The 25,353-nt window shown below is 38.6% G+C and overlaps 2 protein-coding genes across 11 annotated transcripts in view; both read left to right on the top strand.

Annotated features, from left to right (window-relative positions):
- Positions 1-3,774, top strand: part of rbm45 (RNA binding motif protein 45) — a 47,844-nt gene extending 44,070 nt beyond the window's left edge. The window contains exon 10 of the mRNA XM_067410111.1: positions 3,667-3,774. The gene's annotated coding sequence lies outside the window, so the exon portion shown is untranslated. The remainder of the gene's footprint in view (positions 1-3,666) is intronic.
- The window catches only part of osbpl6 (oxysterol binding protein-like 6), a 78,137-nt gene that overhangs the window by 26,786 nt on the left and 25,998 nt on the right, over positions 1-25,353 (top strand). For 4 of the 10 annotated variants that reach the window (XM_067410098.1, XM_067410101.1, XM_067410100.1 and 1 more), the window contains 12 exons: positions 3,667-3,946; positions 6,381-6,503; positions 6,855-6,908; positions 8,639-8,752; positions 9,008-9,178; positions 9,444-9,555; positions 11,058-11,161; positions 11,982-12,074; positions 15,642-15,674; positions 21,656-21,824; positions 22,310-22,440; positions 24,107-24,214. In XM_067410098.1, coding sequence (XP_067266199.1) covers positions 3,800-3,946; positions 6,381-6,503; positions 6,855-6,908; positions 8,639-8,752; positions 9,008-9,178; positions 9,444-9,555; positions 11,058-11,161; positions 11,982-12,074; positions 15,642-15,674; positions 21,656-21,824; positions 22,310-22,440; positions 24,107-24,214 — 1,359 coding nt within the window. In that variant the 5' untranslated portion in view covers positions 3,667-3,799. Of the gene's footprint in view, positions 1-809; positions 872-3,666; positions 3,947-6,380; positions 6,504-6,854; positions 6,909-8,638; positions 8,753-9,007; positions 9,179-9,443; positions 9,556-11,057; positions 11,162-11,981; positions 12,075-15,641; positions 15,675-21,655; positions 21,825-22,309; positions 22,441-24,106; positions 24,215-25,353 lie in introns of those variants that run through there. The other 6 variants (XM_067410103.1, XM_067410104.1, XM_067410105.1 and 3 more) reach the window with 6 other exon arrangements.

Here is a 25,353-nt window from a genome sequence, read left to right as displayed (position 1 = left end):
CGGAGAAACTCACTCTGCAGCCGCGCCTTCTTGACACACAGCTTCAACTAACAATGGCAGGGGAAAACAGACCATTTTAAAAAAAAGAGTAATTATGTTGTAGCCTACTAGAATTGATGCCGACCATGTTTATCATAAGTGCAAGTTCACATGCAAGTCAGTTGCATGTGAAAGTAGAAACATGTTCAATTCAGACTAAACTTCTGGCTAAAACGTGCATATTAACGGGGTCCGACACGGCCTCCACAGCGTCATCGCTCATGGCAAGAGCACTTTATGCAGTTATGAGCAGCAGGCTGTGTAAAATGGGTGTCTGATTTTTGATATCACTTAGATCATCGCTATTTGACTTACAGTATAGAAGCATGCTTCAGAATAGTTTTGAGAAGGTGCTTAAAGGTGCCATCGAATTGAAAATTTACCTTGGCATAGTTGAATATCAAGAGTTCAGTACATGGAAATGACATACAGTGAGTCTCAAACATCATTGTTTCCTCCTTCTTATATAAATCTCATTTGTTTAAAAGACCTCCGAAGAACAGGCACATCTCAACATAACATCGACTGTTACGTAACAGTCGAGATCATTAATATGTATGACCCCAATATTTGCATATGCCAGCTCATGTTCAAGGCATTACACAAGCCAGTATAAACGTCTGGATCTGTGCACAGCTGAACAGTTGAGTTAAATAAAACTACCCAGCAGGTTGGGCAAACATTTAACCAAAACACGAGGTCAAAACAACCAAATTGCTGGGTTTGTCCATTTTTAACCCAACTTGGGTCAGAGCATCTCTGATTTACACCTCGGATTAGGACGTTAATTCATTCAGTTCATCCAAAGTGTCCATTTATTACAGCTGTGAAGGTGAGTAAAAATAATTCCTGAGACGTGCTTCATTATCTTCAGGCAACTTCACTGGACTGTCTCCAGAGAGTCTGCTTCGACACTGTCAGATGTGTTTCACACTTTAACTCTGACTGTGTGTTTATTTTCTTCTCACTGGTGTAAAGTGTGACAAGACCTAAAAGCGGAAAAGAAAACAGATCAATATACTAGTTTGTGCTTTCAATTCAGTGTATCAGTCAAATCATTAAGATTTAAGTTGAGCTCAGTGAAGGCTTCATTTATCAGCGTGTGAAGCTGTTGTCGAGGGAAAATGGCGAATAATTTGTTGTGGGAAACATTAGCGCTTCATGTGGCGATTTGAGCTTCTGATGCGTGTTTCCCCGCATCTCCCCCCGGGTTCCCGCAGCTCAGTTAATGTGCTGGAGGAGGGGTGGAAGCCCTTAAATTATAGATGTGTGTGTTCATGCAGTGTTTGTGTTTTCCCCAGAGTGCTTGCTAAGCATGTTTGTGTTGGGAAGGCCAGTACAGATGTATCCTGTTATCTCACGTGTTACTGTGCACACTATTGAAACAGCTTTTCTTAAATTGTCTCACACAACTGTAGCTGTCAGGATGAGTGTATGTCTATGTATGTATGTGTGTGTGTTCCTCTGGGTCTAATTAAGCTGGTCAAAGTCTCTCTGTACTGCATGACTAATCAATACCGCTGCAGGAAGACACATGCAGAGACTATAACACATACTGTACAATAGTACACACGTACACACTCACAGTTACACACTGTACTCACAGAATGTCCTAAACTATACTTTCCTCCTCGAAACGCACATTTATTCAGTGCATCACTTGAACAAGCCTGGAGTTGCCAGTACAATTATGAATGGAAATAGTTCTTCTAGGAGCACTTGACTAATTACCCTTGTGAAAAAGGAGTGCTCTTAATTGTACTGAATTTGCACTTGTAGTGTACTTCAAGTGTACTTGCAGAATGCAGATAATATAATATTAATGAAATAAAACGGCCACTTAAGTGACTTAAACAGAGCACTGTCATGACTGTTTCTTAACACACTTAAGTGCACTTTTAAAAATAATGTCAAGTTGAAAGTTTTACCTTAAAGTACATTTTAAATCATTTGTCATGTTTTAAAGTACACTTATTTTGATGTGTTGACTAACATACTAAAGCACATGGAAAGTACTTGATTATAATTTTAACTGTACCGTTGAATCCGTGTTGGCAGTAAAAATCCAGCAGTCGTCATGGATAAACTAAGTTTTTCGTGGTTGATGTACATGCTCTGGCCGCCGTTGTCAAGAGAGCCAGGACTGCTTGCAAAATGAACACCAGAAGCCCTAAAGTTGCCCAAAATGAACACCAATAGGCCTTAAAGTTGCCCAAGTTCTAAAGTTTGCCAAAATGAACACCAGAAGCCCTAAAGTTGCCCAAAATGAACACCAGAAGCCCTAAAATTGCCCAAAATGAACACCAGAAGCCCTACAGTTGCCCAAAATGAACACCAGAAGCCCTAAAGGTGCCCAAAAAGAACACCAGAAGCCCCAAAAGTGCCCAAAAAGAAAACCAGAACTCCCAAAATGAACAACAGAAGCCCTAAACAGGCCCAAAAAGAACACCAGAAGCCCCAAAGGTGCTCAAAATAAACACCAGAGGCCCCAGAGGTGCCCAAAATTAACACCAGTTAGTTGTAAAATCATGAGGTAACAGTTGACTTGTTACTTTTTTTAAATGTGTTAATATATATTAGCAGTCGCCTATTATCTTCCAGGTTAGATCCAAAGATACCTGATTATTTTTTTATTTAGAATTTTAAATTGGCTGATGCTGTTGGTAAATTTTTAACTGCAGTTTTGTCTTTCTCTCTTCTATCATTCTACACCTAATTGAATTGATATTGTCACATGATATTGTTAAATTGGACCCTGCTATGCCTTGACTTTTAGTGAAGTGGTGCAACTGATTTGGAACTAAATTTTATTGTAATAAATGTCATTTTTATTTAAAAAAAGAAACAATAAAGCATGCTACTAAAATATCATTGATTTTATTTTACATATAGACTGGGGCATAGGCCTGCTAAAAGAATCATTAATGGAATTGTTAGTTTGAAATAGAACCCGAAGCAGAATCGTTAAATTCCTTGTGATCCCCAACCCTAGTGAAGCCTATAACTCAAGGACTGTCATACGGTCCATAGAGTGTTGCTTAATGACACTGACAGGGCGAAAAACATAATGAGTCTTGCTCAATGCAGATTGGATCAGACCTCTGATCAATGACCATCTAATTTCCAACCCCTAGAGTCATTCATAATCTGTGCAATTCATTGCTGTGGCCATATGAACTTCCTGACATTGAGGAGACAAGACGAGTTGCATAATATGGACGTCATCATTAGTTATTTTATATTCAAGAAGTAACATTTTGGCTTCACAGATGCTTCTTCTGTGTGAAGTTTAGTTGTTTTTTAAAATATATTTTTAGATAATTCACTGGTACTATAAGTCATTAGTATCACCAAGCCCTGTTTCATATGAATTTGTTTTATAATTCTATTATAATTGTGGCTAAAGAAAATGAATAAATTGATAGGAGGTTTCCACATCATATTTCCTAACCGGTACATCAGAGATTGCGACATAAAATGTGCATTTAGTGAACTAAAACTGTGACCACAGAGCCGATGTACAAACTGAACCATGAGAAATTTTACATCTTTACACCCCTAATGACCTCTACGACCTCTCTGTCACCATGTTTCTAACTCTCATTTCCTCCACCACTTGTGTTTCAGGTGAAAGATCTCAATAGTTTGGCTGCACACGGATTCACTGGTCATGCTGTGCTTTGGAGGGACAAGAAGAGACACTAAATAAAAAAGGTCAAAAGAGTCAAGAGAGAGCAGAAGGTAGACCGCAGCCGCTATCATGTCTCGCCATCACAGCCGAGCCACCAGCTTTGAGGAGAAGGGAACCACGCCCATCCACAAAAGCTCCACCCCCTTACACAAAAGCTCCACCCCCACTCACAAGAGTGCATCCTCATCCTCTTCCTCTCAGAGAGACAGTCGACAGGTGAGACTGACTTAGCTTTGAGACAGAGAAACAGAAAAGCTGTGCTTGTGCAACAAACTGTTGTTCAGGAAATATTTTTCCTATTCTTTGAACTATTTATCCAGACACTGCCAATAGTTTGATTCACGGTGTCAGACAGATATAAGGTCATATGGAGTATTCATCATTGCTTAATATGTTATGCATCACATACCATTTAAAAATATGTAATGTTTGTACTTGTATACTGTGCAGCAAGCAGTAGTTTAGTACTTTATTTTAGCCTTAGTTTCAGAACCATGTGACAGTGTAGAAGCCAAGAGATGGTCACATTCCTCTCAGCTGACTTGGTTGATCAAAGCAAGGCTGTCGACTGTGTCCATAAAGTATGTTAAAGCCAGTTACAGGCAAGAACTGCCCACTTAGAAAGGAAGGGGCTGTTGGACATTTGCAGCAAGGGGCAGCTAAATAAATACTATAATAGTTTGACCTTCAACAAAGTAGGAACTCAAGTAATGACGCAGCTCTCTTCACAGACTGTCCAGGCGATACTGAAGCAATTCATATACGTTTTGTATAGACTTTGTGGTCTTCATTTATACATATTAGTTATGATTAACATGGACTAATTAGCGTTGTTTTTAAGGCAGCCATGACCATTCTAATGCTCACATTTACCCGTACAAAAAAGAAGTATACTTCAAGTTAATTTTATTAAAGTCAGCTTGAAACAGTTTTCTTCCCTGTTGAGATGTATATCTGAGTGATAGGCTTAACAAACAAGAACAAATGTAGGGCGGGGCTTGATTTTGTTCATGGGGAATTGATTGCATGGTTGTGGTTTGCTATTGGTGGATCTCATTTGAGTGACAGGTTGCCCCGCCCTCATCATCAGAGAAGATATGTCGCTGCAAGAGGGAGGGAAAGATATTCTGATTCAAGATTACATGGCACATGAATTTAAAGAAAATTATGGGCACTGATAAATAATTTATAATAAATACTGCAATATTCCATAAAAAAACAGAATTGTAAACTTAAGTAAAGTTCAAATATATTTTCTAAGTGCAGTTTATGTAGCAAGTATACAAAAATCAATGTACTAGTAATGTATTTGTACTTGGACAAAATTGACCTACTTTTAAGAGTACTTTAAGTGTAACAGTAGTAAACTACTAAGTTTTTTTGTACTGCAACTATACTGTGAACTACACTCATTTACTAGCTATATACTTCTAACCCACTTTTTAGTTTATGAATGTGCATTTTGAATATAATCTCAGTAAACTACCAGTTTATTTTGGTTTATAATAGTTTCAAGAAATCTGAATGTGACAGTTGGCATTTTGTTTATTTGATTTATTTTTATTCTTTTGGAAGGGACCATGCACAATATTAAACATAAATGTTTCCATTTGATGCTATGTACCAGAGTTCATCTGCAGTTGTTCATGCAAACATCAGAATATCCAGTGTAACAAAACTTTCCAATAACTGGGGAGCATGTGCAAGGCTTTTTTTTTTTTTTTTTTAGAGTAAGGACTAAACCAGATTATGTAACTTATGTGGTATGGTATTAAACGGTAGGACTGGGACAATATATCGATGCATCACGATTCGTGGATCGAATCTGATAATTTCCGAATGCATTGCGATTCTCTCTGAATCGATTCTGAGGTTAGTGTTTTACAGCAGATGGTGCTCTAGGCTAGTTTTAACCACACGCTCAAATGCTCATGAAGAAGAGCGCTTGTGCATTCGGCGATGTCTGAGAATGTACTTGCACCTCAGAATGCTTTTATGACGCGAGATTAATGTAAACAGCCCACTGCAAACACCCTTGTGATTCACTTCAACCTTTTCAAAATTTATAAATGATTATTTTACAGAAGGTTCAAGTGGTGTGGGTAAGGAATTGAATGCTGTTAAAAACTAAGCTCAGAATCGATTTGAGAGAGAATCGTGATACATTCGGAAAATCTCAGAATTGAAATCTCAGTTTGCGATGCATCGATTTATTGTCCCATCCCTTTTAAACGGACAAGCACCACTCACAGTTTCTTGTATACATCTATTTATAAGGAATTGTCATCTCGCAACTCATGATTCGTGTGTTTTTGCATTTGTTTCTAGATAATGCTTTCACTCAGTTGAGCCTCACCGCTCTGATGTCTGTTTAATGATGTTTCTAATGAGTTTGGCATTTTGATCAGTTGGTGAAATTAGCTGTAAACACTTTCGATCTAAAAGCTTTTTTTAGCTGTAATGTTTTTTTCCCACAAACTAATATTGGCTAAATCAGTTCTGTGTATATTCATTTAATCTTTCATTCATTGATTCATACTGACTCTCTCAATATTTCAATGAGTCACATAGAGCTGTTTGAGTGCACATTAATATCTTTTACATTTCCATTGGTTTGTTCTTCCTATATTTCATTCCGTCCCCTTTCTAGGAGACTGATAGTTGGGAAATCATTGAGGGGCTGAAGATTGGGCAAACTCATGTCCAAAGGCCAGAGAAGCATGAGGGTTTTATGCTGAAGAAGAGGAAATGGCCCCTGAAGGGCTGGCACAAGGTTGGAATCCAAAACCCCCAATTGGTTTTCATTGATCAGGCTGGTCTGATTTGCTGGTTTTAGAGGGGTTTGGGAGTTTGACAGCTGGTCATGTTAGAAAAGCAGTTAAACCAGATGAACACCAACTTGCCAGGCTGGGAGACCAGCTAAACCAGCTTAAACCATTTAAGACCAGCAATCTGTTTATTCTTGTGTTAATAAATGAAATAGAGCTGTTTGTGTGCACATTAATAGTATTTCCATTTCCATTGGTTTGTTTGTCATATATTTAATTTTATTCCTTACAATATGTATTTACTGAACATGCTATTTGGACTAATACTGTTTTTTCTTCTCTCGTCTTCTACACAGCGATTTTTCGTTCTAGATAACGGGATCCTGAAATACTCCAAATCTCCTGTAGATGTGAGTTTCTTTTGGGTTTTAAATGGTACATTGAGTGCTTCTTGTGTGTGCAATGCTGTTCTGTGAATAATGATGATGAGTTGTGTAGGTTGGTCAGAGAGACGGTGAGCTGTGATTGGCTGTCTGCTCCTGCTGTAGTGTGACTCAGATGAGCTCAGACTCAGCAGCAGAAAAATCACTAAGCACTGATGCAACAAGGACAGAGAGAGAGAGAGAGAGAGAGAGTGTGTGTGTGTGTGTGTGTGTGTGTGTGTGTGTGTGATCTAGAGTGCTTTTGGAAAGGTTTGTTCTCTTCCCCTTAAATAACCCTACATCTTTTATTTTATTAGCAGTAGGGACATGACAGAAAACAATTTAGAGAGAGGAACTGGATGAGAAAACCAGTGACTCAGAAAAGAAATGTCTGGGACATATTGCACTCCAAAATCAAAAGAGAAAAATAAGATATTATTTTGCAAAAAAAGTATTGAAGAATTTATATATATTATATACACTGTCCGGCCAAAAAAATATCGCTGTTTGGATTTAAACTGTAAAATGCTTAAGAGTCCATGACTGGATCATTATTGCAGTGATTATTATATTTCTAGCATGTTATATGTTTGGCAACAGAGTGTGTAGCTTTTCATTTTTTTAAACAACCATGTAGGAAGACACATCATAGCCATATTCCAGGATGATAAAGCCAAGATTCATCAGGCTTAAATTGTGAAAGAATGGTTGGGAGGTAATAATGTTATTTCCATCAAGAGGTGCATCAATTTTTGGTCAAGATCTTGTACTGACAATGCAAGAGGTGAGCACTCTGTAAAGTCTCCTCCAGAACATCCCAAAGACTTTCAATGAATTCTGGATGAATTTAAGGTGTCAATTCATGTGTGAAAATGATTCTTCATGCTCCCTCCCAAACATTCATTCACAATTTGAGCCTGATGAAGCTTGACATTGTCATCCTGGAATATGGCCATGATGTGTCTTCCTACATGGTTGTTTAAGTAAAGAAAAGCTACACACTCCATCAGTTAAGGATAGAAGAGCTGTTGCCAAACATGTAACGTGCTAAAGTGATGACGACGTGAAGTGACGTGTGGCCAATCCCATACTCAGAATTTGTGCTCTGCTTTTCACCCATCCAAGTGCACACACACACACAGCAGTGAATATACAGACACACACTGTGAACACACACCCGGAGCAGAACACACATCTGTTTTTGCTGTGGTGCCGGGTAGTGATTGGGGGTTAGGTGTCTTGCTCAAGGGCACCTCAGTTGTGGGTAATGAGAGTGGAAGAGAGCGCTGTTCATTCACTGAAGGGCGCCTTCCGGTACTGAGACTCAAACCTACAACTTTTGGGTTACAAGTTCGACTCTTTAACCAACTTCCCCCAGAAACATATTAATCACAGCAATAATGATCCATTCATTGACTCTTAAGTATTTGCATATTTAAAGGGGTTAGTTCACCCAAAAATGACATTTCTGTCATTAATTATTCACCCTCATGTTGTTCCACACCTGTGTTCATCTTTTTATCCCCCATAGAAAGCAACAACATTACTGTCATTCAAGGTCCAGAAAGGTAGTAAAGACATCGTTAAAATGGTCCATGTGACTGAAGTGGTTCAACCTTAATGTTATGAAGCAATGCAGAATACAGTGTATACAGAAAAATGAAGTGAATCTGAACAGAACATGAGGGTTAAATGTTATTGTGTGTGTTTTGTGTCAGATTCAGAAAGGAAAGCTCCATGGCAGTATAGATGTGGGTCTGTCTGTGATGTCCGTCAAGAAAAGAGCTCGCCGCATAGATCTGGACACAGAAGAGCACATTTACCATCTGAAGGTGTGTGTGATTTTCTTGATCTGTGTTCATTGAAATAGTGTGAACAGAACCAGTGTTTCTTCAACTTCAGGTACATTTATGTCTCAGGGGATTATTTTGATTTCTTTTTTTTTTTTTTCTTGCCTTTATGTAAAGGTGACATTAAATCTGTCTTGGAAAGTTTTTTCATCAAAATGCCTTCATCGTTTATTTTTTGATGCTGTGAATTGGCTGTCTCCTAACTCTGTCTGTGTCTTTGTCTCTTGCTCCTTCAAGGTGAAGTCTCCAGATGTTTTTGACATCTGGGTGTGCAAGTTGCGTAACCATCGCTTGTTCCGTCAGAACGAGATCGTTCGTTCTCCTCGTGATGCTACGCTACGGACGTTCCCTCCGACTGCTGCCGCAGAGTCACCCCAAAACACCCCTTCCAGCACACACCAAAACAAGGTCACTGCCGCCCACTTGTGTCCTCTGTTTGTGTGTTTTTTTTATATTTGACGGGTTTATCTGTAGTAATTATATTTCATTAAAAGTCAGCGTGAAAATTAACCTTTATTTTTTATTTTTTATAGTACACAATTTATTTGCATTCAGGTTTAGCTCCATTATGGGTTACAAATGTTGTGTCATGATGACTTTAAAAGCAACAGAAATCAAAGTTAAACTTCACTCAGATGTAAGTAAATGTGTGTGTATGTATGTGCCCCTTCAGCAGGGTAAACCCAGCAGTCTGGCCTGGCACCTGCCACCATCCTGTAGTAATGGACAGAGTAAAGTGGCGGCCTGGTTAAAGGAGTCAGAGGAGATGGACAAGTGTGCAGAAGGTAACACACACAATTCATTTGTAATAATTAAGATTTCATTATATGGGCCATCTCACTGTACCTGTCAAGATGACAGTGTCACATTACCACAAAAAAATGTATTATGCAATAATTTTTTATATTGTATATAATTATAAATATTTTTAGTAATATATTATTTTTGACAAGTAAGCCCATTTCCTATTTTCACTGTTATACATAAAATCATATATCATTTATACATCATGATACTATTTGTACTATATGCTGATTTCAATAAAATATTGTTACAGCAATGAGCATCCACTGAATGTTATCATTGAAAGTAATGAGAATTACAAAATTATTAAAACATTCAGATGCATTGCGGTAATGGGAATTTAAAGGGAAATGTATAATGACATTATTTTCATGCTTAATTTAAATTTAACTTAGCAATAGATTCTATTTACACTACATAAAGTATTTTCTTTCCAATAAGTGTATATAGTAGTTAGATAGTATTTGCACCTCATTATTTTGGTACATTATAAAACAGTATGCAATAACAACATATTGAGTGTAAATGATTATATTTATTGAATAAATGCCGCATTATTGGGGCAATAAATCCCTCCATACACCTACCCCTAACCCTATTCGATAAATGCTTTATTATTAAATTATAGGGGTGTGAAGAGACAGTTAGCTCACGAGAAGAGACACGAGATTAAGTTCAGGAGAGCGAAACAAGATGACATTTAGTATTTAAATTTTTCAGGAAAAGATAACAATACTCAAGCACTGTAAAAGGTTTTGACCTTACTGTACATGATTTATGAGCTTCTTCAACTTTTGACCTCCTAACTGAACTCCTTTCCACAATTTGACCATAGAAATAAAAACAGTATAAATAAAAATGAATAACAGTTTTCTCTTAGTCTTATTAAGTGCAAACAATAAGTGCAACCATAATCAAAGTACTTAAAGTGCAAAAAGAGACCAGATTTTTCTTCAATCATGATACAGAGTTGAGAGATGGTTACAACTCCACAGCCCAACCTAAGATAGCTTTCATATTGGGAGATATTTGCATGCATCAGGGAGCGGGGTTTTGAAATCTCGTTTAAATGCGCGTTCGTGTTTTACTTTCACTTTCGCGATCGCACATATTCTGTGAACGGTTCTGAGTGCGAATCCTACAAGATAAGACATTTATCAGACGCTTTTAGGCTCTGTTGTGCAACAAATCCTCCGCCATAGTCTTGTCAGTCGTCTCACCACTTATTCTGGTCACGTGATCAGTGAACTCTGATTCCTGCTGCACTACGTACGACTCTGCTGTTCGTGTTGGATGAGCTGGATGGAATTGAAATGACCGTTATCAAACTGAATTAAAGGGTTTTTATTTCTATAAAAGCAAAACATCAGTGGAGGTGTAATGTAAACGTAGCGGTGGCATATTCTATCCTAATTTCACCCTCGTCTCATACTCCATCATGGCAGAGTCATTAACACTCGACTGCTGTGTTTGTGTGTTTCAGAACTCGCCTACTGCCAGTCTAGTCTTTTAGAATTGAGTCAACTGCTGCAGAGTCTGGAGATCTTACAAAGGACACAGTCAGCTCCCAACTTCACTGACATGCAGGTATATTCACACACTCAGGCAGCAGTCAGACAGCTGTGCTCTTTAGCCCAGATCTTGGTATTAAATAGCTTCCTTATGGTGTCTAGTATATCTGTACAGATTATGTTGCAGTGTTACAGATTGTATTTCTCTTTAGCTGCATTTACACAGAAAACCTGCACAGGTTTGATATTCTGATACGTATCTGATGTTTTGTCCTGTCTGTTTGAATTCACTTAACATACAGTATATCCAGCTGTTTATATTAATATCCTGCCAAGTTAGTTTAGTGCTGTGTTGGCCAAACAGTACAGTGTGTTGTACAAGTATAAGGAATCACTCATCATAACACATTGTGAATCATAAGCTAAACATTGACTAGTCAACTTATCACCTGCTTTTCTGAATGACTAGTCAGCTAGAAAAAAATAGTAGTCTTGCAAACCCTTGTGATATGAAATTCAACTAAGACTAAGCCTAGACTCTCATAACTGTGATGAATAATTCAGAATTAAGAGAAGAATCTATACAAATGGAAATTTGTTGAGAGTGTTAATGTAGCTCTATTTATCATAATATATATAGTATTTTTACATAGATTCAGACATACCTAAACCTCAAGCAAAATTCAACTTCTGAAACACAACATTATGATTCTTCCTTCAATATTATCACTGTTTTCATTCCCGTTACTTTTGCTTATGAAATAAAGACCCAGCTTGCTCGTCACTCATTTAACTTCTCATCTTCTTTTCTCACTGCCGATGGATTCAGTGCTTCAGTTTTCTGCTATTAACCCTCTCACCCCTTTGCTGTGCGTGTGTGTGTCCATGTAATTTAGAGTAACTGTGTAGATTTGACAAAGAAAGAAAAGCGTGTCAGCAGAAGATGGAGGACTAAAAGTGTCAGCAAAGATGCAAAATTGCAACAGCAGGTACATCTTCAACACACCCACTATCAACACTTACTATTAGTTATTTATTACTTATTGCACTGCATCATTTTAGCATTCGATTTACTGGAATTATGCAAATCAGGCAACAGTGCAATCACGGCCGAAAAAATCTGTGCTGAATGCAGTTTGTATGCAATTACTAATTTTACACACTCGTTCTGAGTTATAGAGGACATAGCTGACTACCACAATCTGGCATACTTTACTGAGACTGTGCAGCATTGCTCCACCATTTCAGTGTTGGCACCTGAATCAGTTTAAAATGTCAAAAGAGTGGTTGCATGCACAAATGGCTCAATTGTTTAGTGAGTTTGCTACACAGTCTCAATGCAGAGAGAGTTTAGTGTGTGCAAGTTTCTTCAACCTTCACGCACACACACATGACCACTTACCCTCTGAACAACCTCATTATTGCAGTCCTTAACCTAAGCCATAGCATCGGAGGAAACCGCCTGCTGCAGTCTAACACTCTGAAGGCCTGACATTTGACTCAGTGGATCCATTATAAACCATTCAAACTGTTTCTGAACCTTTAACGGCATAACGGCCATAGTTTAAAGGACTTTGGATGTTTTCACTACAGATGAGAGAGCGTGTGAGTGAATGGGACTGGCCATTTCTTTTTTATTCCCTCATAAATGTTGCTTTTGTTGGAATGGGTCATTTATTTGGATCATTAATTAAGAACAAACAAACACAACCCGGTTAAAAACAAGACATTTGATTCTAAAATTGCATGTGGAAAGTTTTGTTGTTCAAATTAATGTCTTAAAGGTACAATTTGTGATATTTTTTTCCGCTAGAGGTCGCTAGAAGCCTATTCAAAACAAAGGCGTAGTTTGATGACGTAAAGTTTTAGAGTGGAAACTTGGGACATGTGGTCTCCATCTCAACGGACGGTGCAAAAGAATAGGGATTGGAGTCTGGAAGAACTCATGTTCGTGGATGCGATTATTAACGTTACTGTAGTATGAAGCAGAGCAGGACAGAGTGTTGCGGGAGCTGAACGAGGAGCTGGAGCGATTGATCAACACACGCCTCACGAGCAGCGGGACTTTTATTATGACACAGTCGCCGGCGCCGCTTCCGCTTTTCCGGTCATGAGTTTACAGGAGCTGTCCTTGTCGACAGAACCAGCGGCAGATGGTAAACAGTAATTATGTTCCATAAATAATTAACACAATCCACCATAAAACGTGCAAGAAGTAAATAAGGAACTGCTTGAAGCAAGCTAGTAGTTTGCTGGACGCTAGACTCTACTTCCGCATTTGTCCACGGCACTGTTGTCATGTGGTTTCTACGTCAGCAAAGGCGGTAACAAAGGTAACTGACGTCATTGACAGGCGACTGCACTGCCCCGTGTCACTGTTTAGAATGGGAATTTTCTCATGATTTACAAGTAGTTGAAAACATTAGAGATATTGTTAGTAATCAGCTGGACAAAATATATAACACTAGCCTAGTGGTTTTTGGATATTTTACTGCAAAAATTTTACAAATTGTACCTTTAAATATCTGCCCCAGACTTCCATTGTAAGTGCATTACTGTGCGACCAGTTTTTATTTGCTTTTAAAAACTGAGGGACATGGCAAAATAATTTTTTCCGTGGTAATCAACAGATCCACAGATGTTCTTTTTCATTACTTAAAGGGTTAGTTCACCCAAAAATGAAAATTCTGTCATTAATTACTCACCCTCATGCCGTTCTACACCAAGACTTTCATTCATCCTCGGAACACAAATGAAGATATTTTTGATGAAATCTGAGAGATTTCTATCCCTCCATAGACAGCTACACAACTACCAATTTGACACCTCAAAAAGTTAATAGGCCACGTTCACACAGTCAGATTTTGGGATTGACAACTGCATTTACTTAACAGGTGTGAGTCTCGAAATGTCTCGTTCACACAGCAACTTGGATCTAACACCTTGATGACGCACGGCTCACATCTCTGTCTTAGTAAGTTACCGAGAGCGAAACCACACACAAAACACCTTAGAAGAGCGGCTCTCGCGCACTGTATGACGTCCTGTTCCGTTCACACAGCATGAATATTCCGAGAATGCGGTTGTGTGTCCTGAAAATTTACAGGTGTGAGTTCGGTTATATAAATAACCGTACTGCGTGTGAACGTTACCGTATTAAGGACTCAAATACAGGACTGACAGCCGTATTCTGCTGCTGTGTGAACTTGGCCATAAAGACATCATAATGCTGCGTTCACACCGAATGCGTCTGGGGCGTCAAATTCGCGTCAGACGCGTCTAGTTGGACGCTTAAACATTTTGAAGTCAGATGCGCGTTAAATTCGCTCTATTCGCCGTCTAAACAAAGTGTGTTCAGATGTGAATTTGCGTCATGGGAGGGGCTTCCATCTCTTTCTGCACAGATCCTCTGAATAAACGCATCATCTTGTCAGTTGGAAACCAGTAGCGACAATTTAATTCGGTTATGCGGCTGGCTTTTGCTAGCTAGCAGGTGGGCTAGTATCAATGGCTAAAATCATGCAAAGCGTTTTACAAAGTACCAGATTGTCTGATTTCTTCACTTATCCTCTTCCAGGCAAGGTCCTTTTTATTCCCGTCTCGATAAAAATATGATGACACATCATAGAGGCCACACACAGCGACTATTATCTTTGTTCTGGTCTCCACCGCTGATCACGTCATAAACACGCTACTACCAAAGCAGAGTCCCTGATTGGTTAACGCGCCGCAAATTTTTGCCAAAGTTCAGATTTTTCAACTCTGGCATCTAGGGCGGCAGACGCTCAATTCGCACGTGAGGCATGTGAACGCGCCATTCACACCGCGCTATTTACTTAACATGTAAATCAGACGCCCCAGACGCACTCGGTGTGAACGCAGCATTAAACCAATCCATATGAGTTGAGCGGTTTAGTCCAAATTTTATGAAGAGCCTCGATCGCTTTATACTATGAACAGATTTAATTTAGGCTTTTATTTAATATAAACATTCATTAACTCATACATCAGTTGTGGTAAACAGAAGCTCAGGCATGTTTGCTTGATGTGTGCGAGAACCAATGAGGTTCATTCTCGTGTTACGCAGAGGTTTGTTTTTGCGTGTGAAGCAGGTTTGTTTGAGCTTTTGTTTATGTTTGCTGATAAATGTTTATATGTGAATAAAAGCCTAAATTAAATATGTTCATCATATAAAGCAACGGAAAATTTGGACCACTCAATTCATATGGATTAGTTTTACGATCTCTATGAGCTTTTTGAAGCATCAAAGTGGTAGTTGCGCAGCTATCTATGGAGGGACAGAAAGCTCTTCCAAAAATATCTTCATTTGTGTTCCGAAGATGAACGAAAGTCAGGTTTGGCACGACATGAGGGTGAGTGATTAATGACAGAATTTTCATTTTTGGGTGAACTAACCCTTTAATAAAGTCAGCAGCAATGAATTTGAAAGGTGTTCTGTGAAGCTGACTTGCTTATCTGTTAATGAGATGTGTATATGAGTAACCCTTGAGGTGTGTTTGGTTAAATATGTATCTGGCTCTTGTGTTCACCCCCAGGTCCAGTCACTTTCCCAGTCACACAGTGCTAAAGTAAGCAGAACCCTCACTGTGATGTTATCTTCATATTACACCATGATATAACCATGCTGTAGTCTCTCCAGCCCTTGCATGCAGTGCTGCTTTACATTCTCTCTGCAAAACATTGTCAGTGTGACCTTTTTAGAAATAACTTTAGGTTATGGTTGTAACCCAAGTTCTCAGAGGGAGATGAGTGCGGTATGTGACTGTGTATACTCTCATGGGACATACATCTGTGTGGCAGTTCATGAAGCCCTATACCATCACACACTCAGGCCACTGACCCACCCCTTCACCTCATAAACTACTGCACAGACTCAGCTCATTCAAAGCTGCTCCTCTGTAAGCTGATGACAAGTAGACCATTTTGTGTGATCTTCCTCAGTGAACTAGGGTTACAATTGTAACCAGTAGTTCTCATTTAGTCAACTCGCTTAACATCTCACTATCAGATATGGCAAACGCCCACTTGCTAAGTTACTGTAGACAATTAAGCTAAGGGCAATAACACATGTACAATCCTAAAAAAAGTCATGCAGGTTTGGAACAACAAAAGGGTGAGTAAATAATAAAGAAAAAAAATTAGGGGCAGGGGGGTGTGGACTATCTATCCCTTCCTTTCAAGACCCTGCTTCTAGCACTGTATGGGCTTTAATGATTTCTCTAACTTGAAGGCCAATCTACCAGTGAACAGTTCGTCTATTGAGGTGCCTCTAGAAGAGACTGAGGAGCTAGTCATTCCCCCAGTAGAATGACCTCTAACTCCTGGAGGCCTCTTAATGAATAATACATCTTGATGGCATCTTGATGGCTTCCCCTAACCAGTAAGACAAGTGTTTTTTTTACATTGCTCTACCTCTTGCTGGATTTGAAAAACAAACCATGGACAAACCATAGTGCACTAGCCATGAAAAGCACATCTCTCCTCCTCCGCAGACCTGAGTGGGGGAGGATGAAAAGCTGGGATTTCAACCTCCAGACTAGGTTTCAGACATTGTGGATAAAGTAATTCCCATCATTCCAGATAAATGAAATCTCTTAACATTGATACTTTTTCAGATAACCATAGATTATGTGGCCAAAGCAGAGCCAGCACCACCACTCTCCTCCAACTCAATATGATTCTGACTCTTTTCAGAGTGCAAAGATCAAGTCTGACAGGTAGAAATCCATAAAGCAGACTGTGGACACAGGTGCATCTATGCCTAGTAGCATGTCTGGTTCTCTCAGTAAAATGGACAGCAGACACTGTGCATTTTCTTTTGAGGTGAACATATCTGTGACAGTTGTAGGCCTTATCTTTTCCATATCTACACTGCTACATCTAAGTTTCCACTCTCCCAGGTGCGGGTTTCCACAACAAATCTATTCCTGTGCCTTCAAAAGAAACATGCTTCCCAGAAACATGCATCAATGTAGAATTCAACCATTGGAAAATACCAACAAAGAGTTCCAAGTAGTTGACATACACACTTCAGAGAGAAAGATGTCAGATCCTTAAAGGTGCCCTATAATTAGATATTGAATTTATATTGGCATAGTTGAATAACAAGAGTTCAGTACATGGAAAAGACATAAACTGAGTTTCAAACTCCATTGTTTCCTCCTCCTTATATAAATCTCATTTGTTTAAAAGACCTCCGTAACAGTCGGGATCATTAATATGTACGCCCCCAATATTTACATATGCCAGCCCATGTTCAAGGCATTACACAAGGGTAGCCAGTATTAACGTCTGGATCTGTGCACAGCTGAATCATCAGACTAGGTAAGCAAGAACAATAGCGAAAAATGGCAGATGTAGCAATAAAAACTGACATGATCCATGATATCATGATATTTTTAGTGATAGTTGTAAATTGTCTTTCTAAATGTTTAGTTGGCATGTTTGCTAATGTACTGTTAAATGTGGTTAAAGTTACCATAGTTTTTTACTGTATTCACGGAGACAAGAGCCGTCGCTATTTTCATTTTAAAACACTTGCAGTCTGTATAATTCATAAACACGACTTCATTCTTTATAAATCTCTCCAACAGTGTGTAATGTTAGCTTTAGCCATGCAGCATAGCCTCAAACTCATTCATAATCAAATGTAATACATCCAAATTAATACTATACTTACATGATCCGATGTATGCAAGCAGTATGCATGGTAAAGATCTGGTTAAGATCCATTTTGAGCGTTATATTAGCTGTGTGAACTGTGTTTATGCTGTTCAAGGCAAGCGTGAGCTCCGGGGGTGGGGAGCACGAGAATTAAAGGAGCCGCATCCTATATATGGGTGCATAGTTAATGATGCCCCAAAATAGGCAGTTAAAAAATGAATTAAAAAAAAAATCTATGGGGTATTTTGAGCTGAAACTTCACAGACACATTCAGGGGACAGCTTAGACTTATATTACATCTTTTAAAAAGAAGTTATAGGGCACCTTTAATGACTACTCCCCAATCATGTATAACTCTGTCTGTAGTGATGAAACTTTGGGTTTATCCCATCAACAACCCTTCAGACTTATCTGCATAAATGTCTAGAGAACTTCAAATTCAAAGAAGTCACCCATCTCTGAAAGTCTATCTGAAAAGGAGTCCTAACAATTCTTCTCCAATGGCCAGTATTTAGCAGAAAAAGACAAAAGGACACCAGTGTCCTCAGACTGAACCGGTTCAAGCTATTCTGAAATCTTATCCTCTTCTGTTACAATGTTGATGTTTGATAAGTATCCAAGTTCAACCCCATGAACACAATGTACTTTGAGCAAGAGAAGTTTTTCTAGTTTTATGACCATCTTCAATGCTTGTAAGCTTGCCGTTAAGAAACAGTGTGAAAGGGTCATACATATTTGGTAATGATGCATGTCGTAGACAGAGGTAGTCTGAATGGAAAGACTAGGAACTCTGATATTATGAAAAATCTTAGATTTTTTTGTTGGAAACAAAAGAGAATGTGTAAATATGCATTCTTGAGATCTGTAGAGGTAAACCAGTCACCTCTATGCACAGAATTCAGAGATTCAGAATATTGATACACAAATGCTTGTGATTTTTCTGTATCAACACTTTAAGTTTTTAAACTCTGAGATCCAGATCAGGGAAAATGCCTCATTCCTTCTTGACAGAGTTGCCACTCAGATTCACACTGCATGGGACAAACTTTGTGTGAGTGGGCCCATTGTCCCTTGGGACCAATGAGTAGGCTATACCATAGATGACCTTAGTGGACCCAGGGTCCGGCGCAAAGTTTTCAGTTGTTCAACGACCCTTCTTGGTCCTCCAAAGGAGTGAAGACCCCACATCAATGCAAGCATTCCTCCACCCTCTAACTCTGATTAAACTCACTGTAACTTTCCAGTTATCCTGAAGGCCTTGATTCTTTATGTGTGTTTGATTAGGGTTGGAGATAAATTCTATAGGACACTGGACCTCGAGGGCCAGAGAAAGCCATAAAAAACGCTACAAAAAATTATTTTTCTCACCTAAAGTCATCAAGCTTGACAGCCAAATATATGGTAACTCTATATTTTTCTCTCTCTGGAGGGTTAAGTCTAGCTTGACAAACAGCATGACAATATGTGTAGATGCCACAAGTGGAAAAATGCTAAATGAAGTGCTGAGTCATGTAGAGAAGAGCCAGGACTTGCCAAATGCAGGGGCTGCCAACCCTGGTCCTAGATTACCCCCAATGGCACGCATTTTGGATCTCCATTTTTTTGACAAACTTATTTCAGGTTTTGGAGTCTACTAGCAAGCTGATGAGTTTATTCAGATGTGCTTGATTAGATAACCATACAGAATGTTCAGAGATGTGGGTCTAGGGGGGCCAGGGTTGTAACCAGTGCCTTAGTGCACTGACCAATGACCTAAATGCGTGGTAGTATCTGATTGTCAAAGAGATACTTCACCTAAAATTCTTTCTTCTTTAGAACTAAAAAGGACATATTTTGACATCCAATGGTATGTTGGTAACCAGATAGTAGATGGTAGCCATAGTAGGGGGAAAAATGCTATGGAAGTCAATGGCTACCATCAACTGTCCGGTTACCAACATTCTTCAAAATATCTTCTTTTGTGTTCAGCAGAAGGTTTGGAACAACATAAGGGGTGAGTAAATGATGACAGAATAAAAATGTTTGGGTGAACTTACCCTTTAAAGGTGCCATCGAATTGAAAATTGAATTTTCCTCGGCATAGTTGAATAACAAGAGTTCAGTACATGGAAATGACATACAGTGAGTCTCAAACTCCATTGTTTCCTCCTTCTTATATAAATCTCATTTGTTTAAAAGACCTCCGAAGAACAGGCGAATCTCAACATAACACCAACTGTTACGTATCAGTCGGGATCATTAATATGTACGCCCCCAATATTTGCATATGCCAGCTCATGTTCAAGGCATTAGACAAGGGCAGCCAGTATTAACGTCTGGATCTGTGCACAGCTGAATCATCAGACCAGGTAAGCAAGGACAATAGTGAAAAATGGCAGATGGAGCAATAATAACTGACATGATCCATGATTACATGATATTTTTAGTGATATTTGTAAATTGTGTTTCTAAATGTTTCGTTAGCATGTTGCTAATGTACTGTTAAATGTGGTTAAAGTTACTATCGTTTCTTATTGTATTCATGGAGACAAGAGAGCCGTCACTATTTTCATTTTTAAACACTTGCAGTCTGTATAATTCATAAACACAACTTCATTCTTTATAAATCTCTCCAACAGTGTGTAATGTTAGCTTTAGCCACGGAGCACTATCAAACTCATTCAGAATCAAATGTAAACATCCAAATAAATACCGTACTTACGCGATTAGACATGCTGCATGACAAACACTTTGTAAAGATCCATTTTGAGGGTTATATTAGCTGTTTGAACTTTTTTTATGAGGTGAGTCGAGAGCTCGGGAGGGGGCGGAGAGCGCGAGCAATTAAAGGGGCCGCAGAATGAATCGGCGCATTTCTAATTATGCCTCAAAATTAATAAAAAAAAATCTATGGGGTATTTTGAGCTGCAACTTCACTGACACATTCAGGAGACACCTTAGACTTATATTACATCTTGTAAAAAACGTTTGATGACACCTTTAAGTCTGACATCACGCATCAGTTTCTGGGTTCAAATCAGATGCCAAAACCAACCTCTGTCAGATGCCAAAAGCAAACAACAAATTGTGCTAATATACACTAACTATGTGCTGTAGTCCTACCAAAAAAATACTTATCTTCATACCGAAATCTCAGGTGGCCGAACTGTGGTTAATCTTTTCTGAATCGCTAAAATATTGGTGTCTGGGACACCGTAAGCCTGGAGACTGTAGTGTACACCATGAGTTTTTATATGCTTAGCTTAAAGTTGTGCAATAAATTAACAGTGCTCATGAACAGCTGTCGAGATGGTATCCTCTCTTAAAACAGAGTAGAGGCTTGGACCTGGATACAGTATTCATGACGTCACAACTTGAGTTTTGGCTTCATGAATGGCCACACAGTTGCATGTACCGTAATGAGATTGTGTGCTGACGTTTTAAACAATACTTTAAAAAATAAAATGGATGTCAGCAGCTCTGAATAATGCAGTTTTGTTCTGACTCAATCCAACTTTCACCTACGCACATTTGTTGACCTAGTGTGACTTCATGGTTGTTGTTTTGATTGTTTGAGCTCATGGTAACACGTTATCGCATGCTGATGGCTCACATGTCATCATGTTTTGATGCATGAACTAACCTCATTTCACTGTTGACCTTTATTCTGCTTGGCATGTGTGTTTTTTGTGTCTGTGAACTCTTTACTGAAGTCTAGCTAAACTATACTCATCCACACTAGACTACATCAGACAGCCCCAGTTGGATTTTTCATAAGGCGAAGGAATCATTCAGCTCTGGGAAGCAGACTGTTTGCCCGTCTTGTGTTCGGAAACCCGTTGCTGGTTATCCTGAGACTGTGTGTAGGATCATTTCTGTCTCACTGTAATTTGTGTGTGTGTTGCAGGTTCCCCTGAGTGCAAGTATGTCTCAAGTGCGTCTCCACTCCTCTAATCCTAACCTATGTGCGGAGTTGGCTGATTTCCAAGCCCCCGTCACACGTCTGACTGACAGCATCGACAGCGCCAGTGACTACATCAAACTGCAGGAAGATTTCTGCATCATTGCACAGAAAGGTGAACAAAACTTTGTATTCCAGTGTTTCCTGCACTGCAAGTCAATGAATATACATTGTATTACAAAGAAAACATGTCTTCTATGTTTTTTGCTGGAATGAACAAATCTTATGGGTCAGTTCTTTTAGTGAATTGTTTAAAAAGTCAAAAATTCATTGGCAATGAACTTTCTACATCTGTGAGCTCTTAACTGTTTACTGTTAATGTGTTATGTATAGTTAAGTTTGTAGGAAAATTAGTGTAATTAAAAACTTTTTGACTATGTAGTCAGGACTAATTATATTTTAGTTTTGTTTCTGGTGATTCACTGAGTTATGTTGGAAACGCTGCTTCAGGCATTCAGTTACTCACCAAAAAACAAAAGGTGCACATCTGTTCTTGAGCGAAAGCGGGTTGCAGGTCCAGGCCACAGGTTCTGACGCAGAGACAAAGCCGGGCAGAGTTTTCAAGTACTCAGCATGAACTTGTATGTGTGTTTGTTGCAGTGCACTCTCTTCTGAAGTCTGCCTTCAACACAGTGGCCATAGAGAAAGAGAAGATTAAACAGGTACTGACGGAACAGGAGCAAACCGGCCAATCAAATCAGATTTTGACCCTCCGCCGCTCCCTGTCACAGGTCTGCTCCACCCACCGCTCATTGTTACTGTTATAATCAATGAAAACAGCAAGAAAAAACACTAACACTTTTATTTGTGTAGGATTTATTTTTCCACCAACATGTGACTTCATCTTTGCTTTTATGTTTTTGTAAAACTTCACATCATGCCATTTAACAGACTTTTACACTACCGTTCAAAAGTTTACAGTACCAATTTTTTTTTAAAGTAATTAATACTTTTATTTAGCAAGGATGTATTAAATTGATCAAAAGTGACAGTAAAGACATGTTACAAAAGTTATTTTAGCTGTCCTTTGATGTGAAACAGCACAGCTGTTTTTAACATAATCAGAAATGTTTCTTGTTTCTCAAATCAGCATATTAGAATGATTTCTGAAGGATCATGTGACACTGATTATGCATTGAATTTTCAGTCTTCAATGCATAATGGTGCTGAAAATTCAGCTTAGATCACAGGAATACATTACATTTTGCAATATGTTTTCATAGAAAACAGTTATTTTAGATTGTAAAAATATTTCACAATATTACTGTTTTTATTGTAATTTTCATTGAATAAATGCAGCTTTGGTGAGCAGAAGAGACTTTTGTCTTACCGACCACAAACAGTTGAACGGTAGTGAACATCGGATTTACATTTCCATCCTCTAGCACAGGGGTGCCCAATAGGTCGATTGCGATCTACCAGTCGATCGCAAAGACGATGCTGGTAGATTGCACACAATTATAATAAATGCTTTTTTTAAAGTTGCCGTAGAACGTGTTTTCAAAAGATGTAATATAAGTCTAAGGTGTCCCCTGAATGTGTCTGTGAAGTTTCAGCTCAAAATACCCCATAGATTTTTTTTAATTCATTTTTTTAACTGCCTATTTTGGGGCATCATTAAATATGCGCCGATTCAGGCTGCGGCCCCTTTAAATCCTCATTTTTGTTTATTCAGTTGCCATGACAACTAGTCGGCTTCCTCCAAATACGCACGAAACAAACAGCCGTCTCTGAAGTGAGCGTGCTTGCATTGAGCAGATGATTTTCATGAACACATCCACGACCTCTTTCATGTTCTGCATTTTCGCACAAAGCTTGTTAGTGTATAATAAAGTGATAATTAAGGAAGTCGGGAAAATCATCCTCCTCCTTTTAGCTACTAAATAATGAATCCGTTTGAACGGCTGACCATCGCATGTGCTCCGTCAGTGTTGATTGACACCAGTTTAGATATTGGCAGCGACAAAGATTATGTAAAACTGTCTGATTCTATTCAGTGCAAGTCATCAGAATAAGGTAAATGCCCTGGCTAATGTAATCTGTTGTGCTGTAAGTATTAAGAGTTTAGTATTAAAATTGAAAATTGTTAAAATTGAATATCAACAATGAACATTTATTTTTATTTTCCTGAATTCCATGTAGAGATGCATGCAGTAGTAGCAACAAGCATTTGAAATTAAGCTTTTTTTTTTTTTTTTTTGGGTTGGTAGATCTCATTTAGTTGATAATTTTAAAAGTAGATCATCAGGCAAAAAAGTGTGGGCACCCCTGATCTAGCCTAAGAAGAAGCAGATTTATTATAGAGAATGAAATAATTAGATCCAGATTTTTTTTTTTTTTTTTTTGACCCTTCATACACTCATCTGCTCATTTGTTCTGGATGATTCTGTTGTTTAGGCCTTGTCCCAGAATGCTGAGCTGAAGACCCGTCTGAACCGGATCCACTCGGAGTCGGTTCTGTCTGAGCAGGTCGTCAGTGTCAACATCATCAGCAGTCCCGACGAGGTCTGATATTCCTCTGCTCTGACCACCCTTCGAGTTCACAACACTGAAATTTCATGTGAATGACACTGGGGCTTGGAAATTGTGTGGTCGTTGAACAAATAGCTGGTCAGGATAGACTCTCTTTCTTTTTTTTGAAGTCCCCCTGTGGTGAAAATCGAGTTTTTAATGATGTTTATATGTCTATGTGGTGTTTTTAATATGCTTTAATTAAAACCATGTGTAAATTCATTAGTCAACACCATTGCAGAGTATTTTCTCCTTAAAACTGCAGTGGAAAATAGACAGTCTCAAAAACACAGTTTGAAATCAACCCTGTTGTCTACGTCACAAATATGTTATAAGTAACTAATCACGTCAACGGGCGAAGCAGGGGGGTTTCTAGAGAAGCCAGGTTATCCTAGTATATTTTTCTGTTGATATGAAAAATCTGGTACATTTAGCAGTAAAGCAGGTGAATTATGAATATGAAGAGTACATTTGCAAAAACCAATAAACGCCAAGTAATGCTGTGTATTATTCTCCACATAGCACACTCTGAACCCTACATCCATTTTGTCACAATAGCAGTATTGTCCACTGTCAAGACATCACGAGTTCAGCAGAAACCGACAAGCACCCTTGCTGTTTGTGTTTGTGAACACAACCCGATAAGTCCGTTTTAGCGAATCAGCGTGCAGTATTCAGGTCAGGTGACTAGGCTGCTAGTCACTTCGAAAAGACGTGCTAGCTGAGGGGAGTTTCGTCAAAGCTGATTAAAAGTGATCGAGGATTTATAATTTCGACTCCTGCAACTCCTTGTACACCATACATGTCTTGCACTTTTGCATCTGTTAGTGTGTGAGTGTGCCCATACGTGCACACTTGTGTTTGAGTGTTTTAAATGCAATTACTTGGGTTTTGTTTAAGTCTGAAACATGAAATGTTGCCAAAAAAACAAATGTTGGAGTAATCTGCTTTTGCTAAAAAACAAACTTTTAATATATATAAAAAACACACTTTCAATGAACTTTAATTTTGTAAGTTACCTGTATTTTATTACTCAAAAATCAAAACAACCCATCTGCAGTCTGATTGATATTACTTGAAATGCACAATAAAAAACATGATTTATGAGATTTAACAAGAAACGGAGTTATCAG

The sequence above is a fragment of the Chanodichthys erythropterus genome, chromosome 14 (genome assembly GCF_024489055.1).
Source record: "Chanodichthys erythropterus isolate Z2021 chromosome 14, ASM2448905v1, whole genome shotgun sequence".
Taxonomy (NCBI): domain Eukaryota; kingdom Metazoa; phylum Chordata; class Actinopteri; order Cypriniformes; family Xenocyprididae; genus Chanodichthys; species Chanodichthys erythropterus.
Note: the sequence above shows the minus strand (reverse complement) of the source record. Positions and strands in the feature narration are given on the sequence as shown.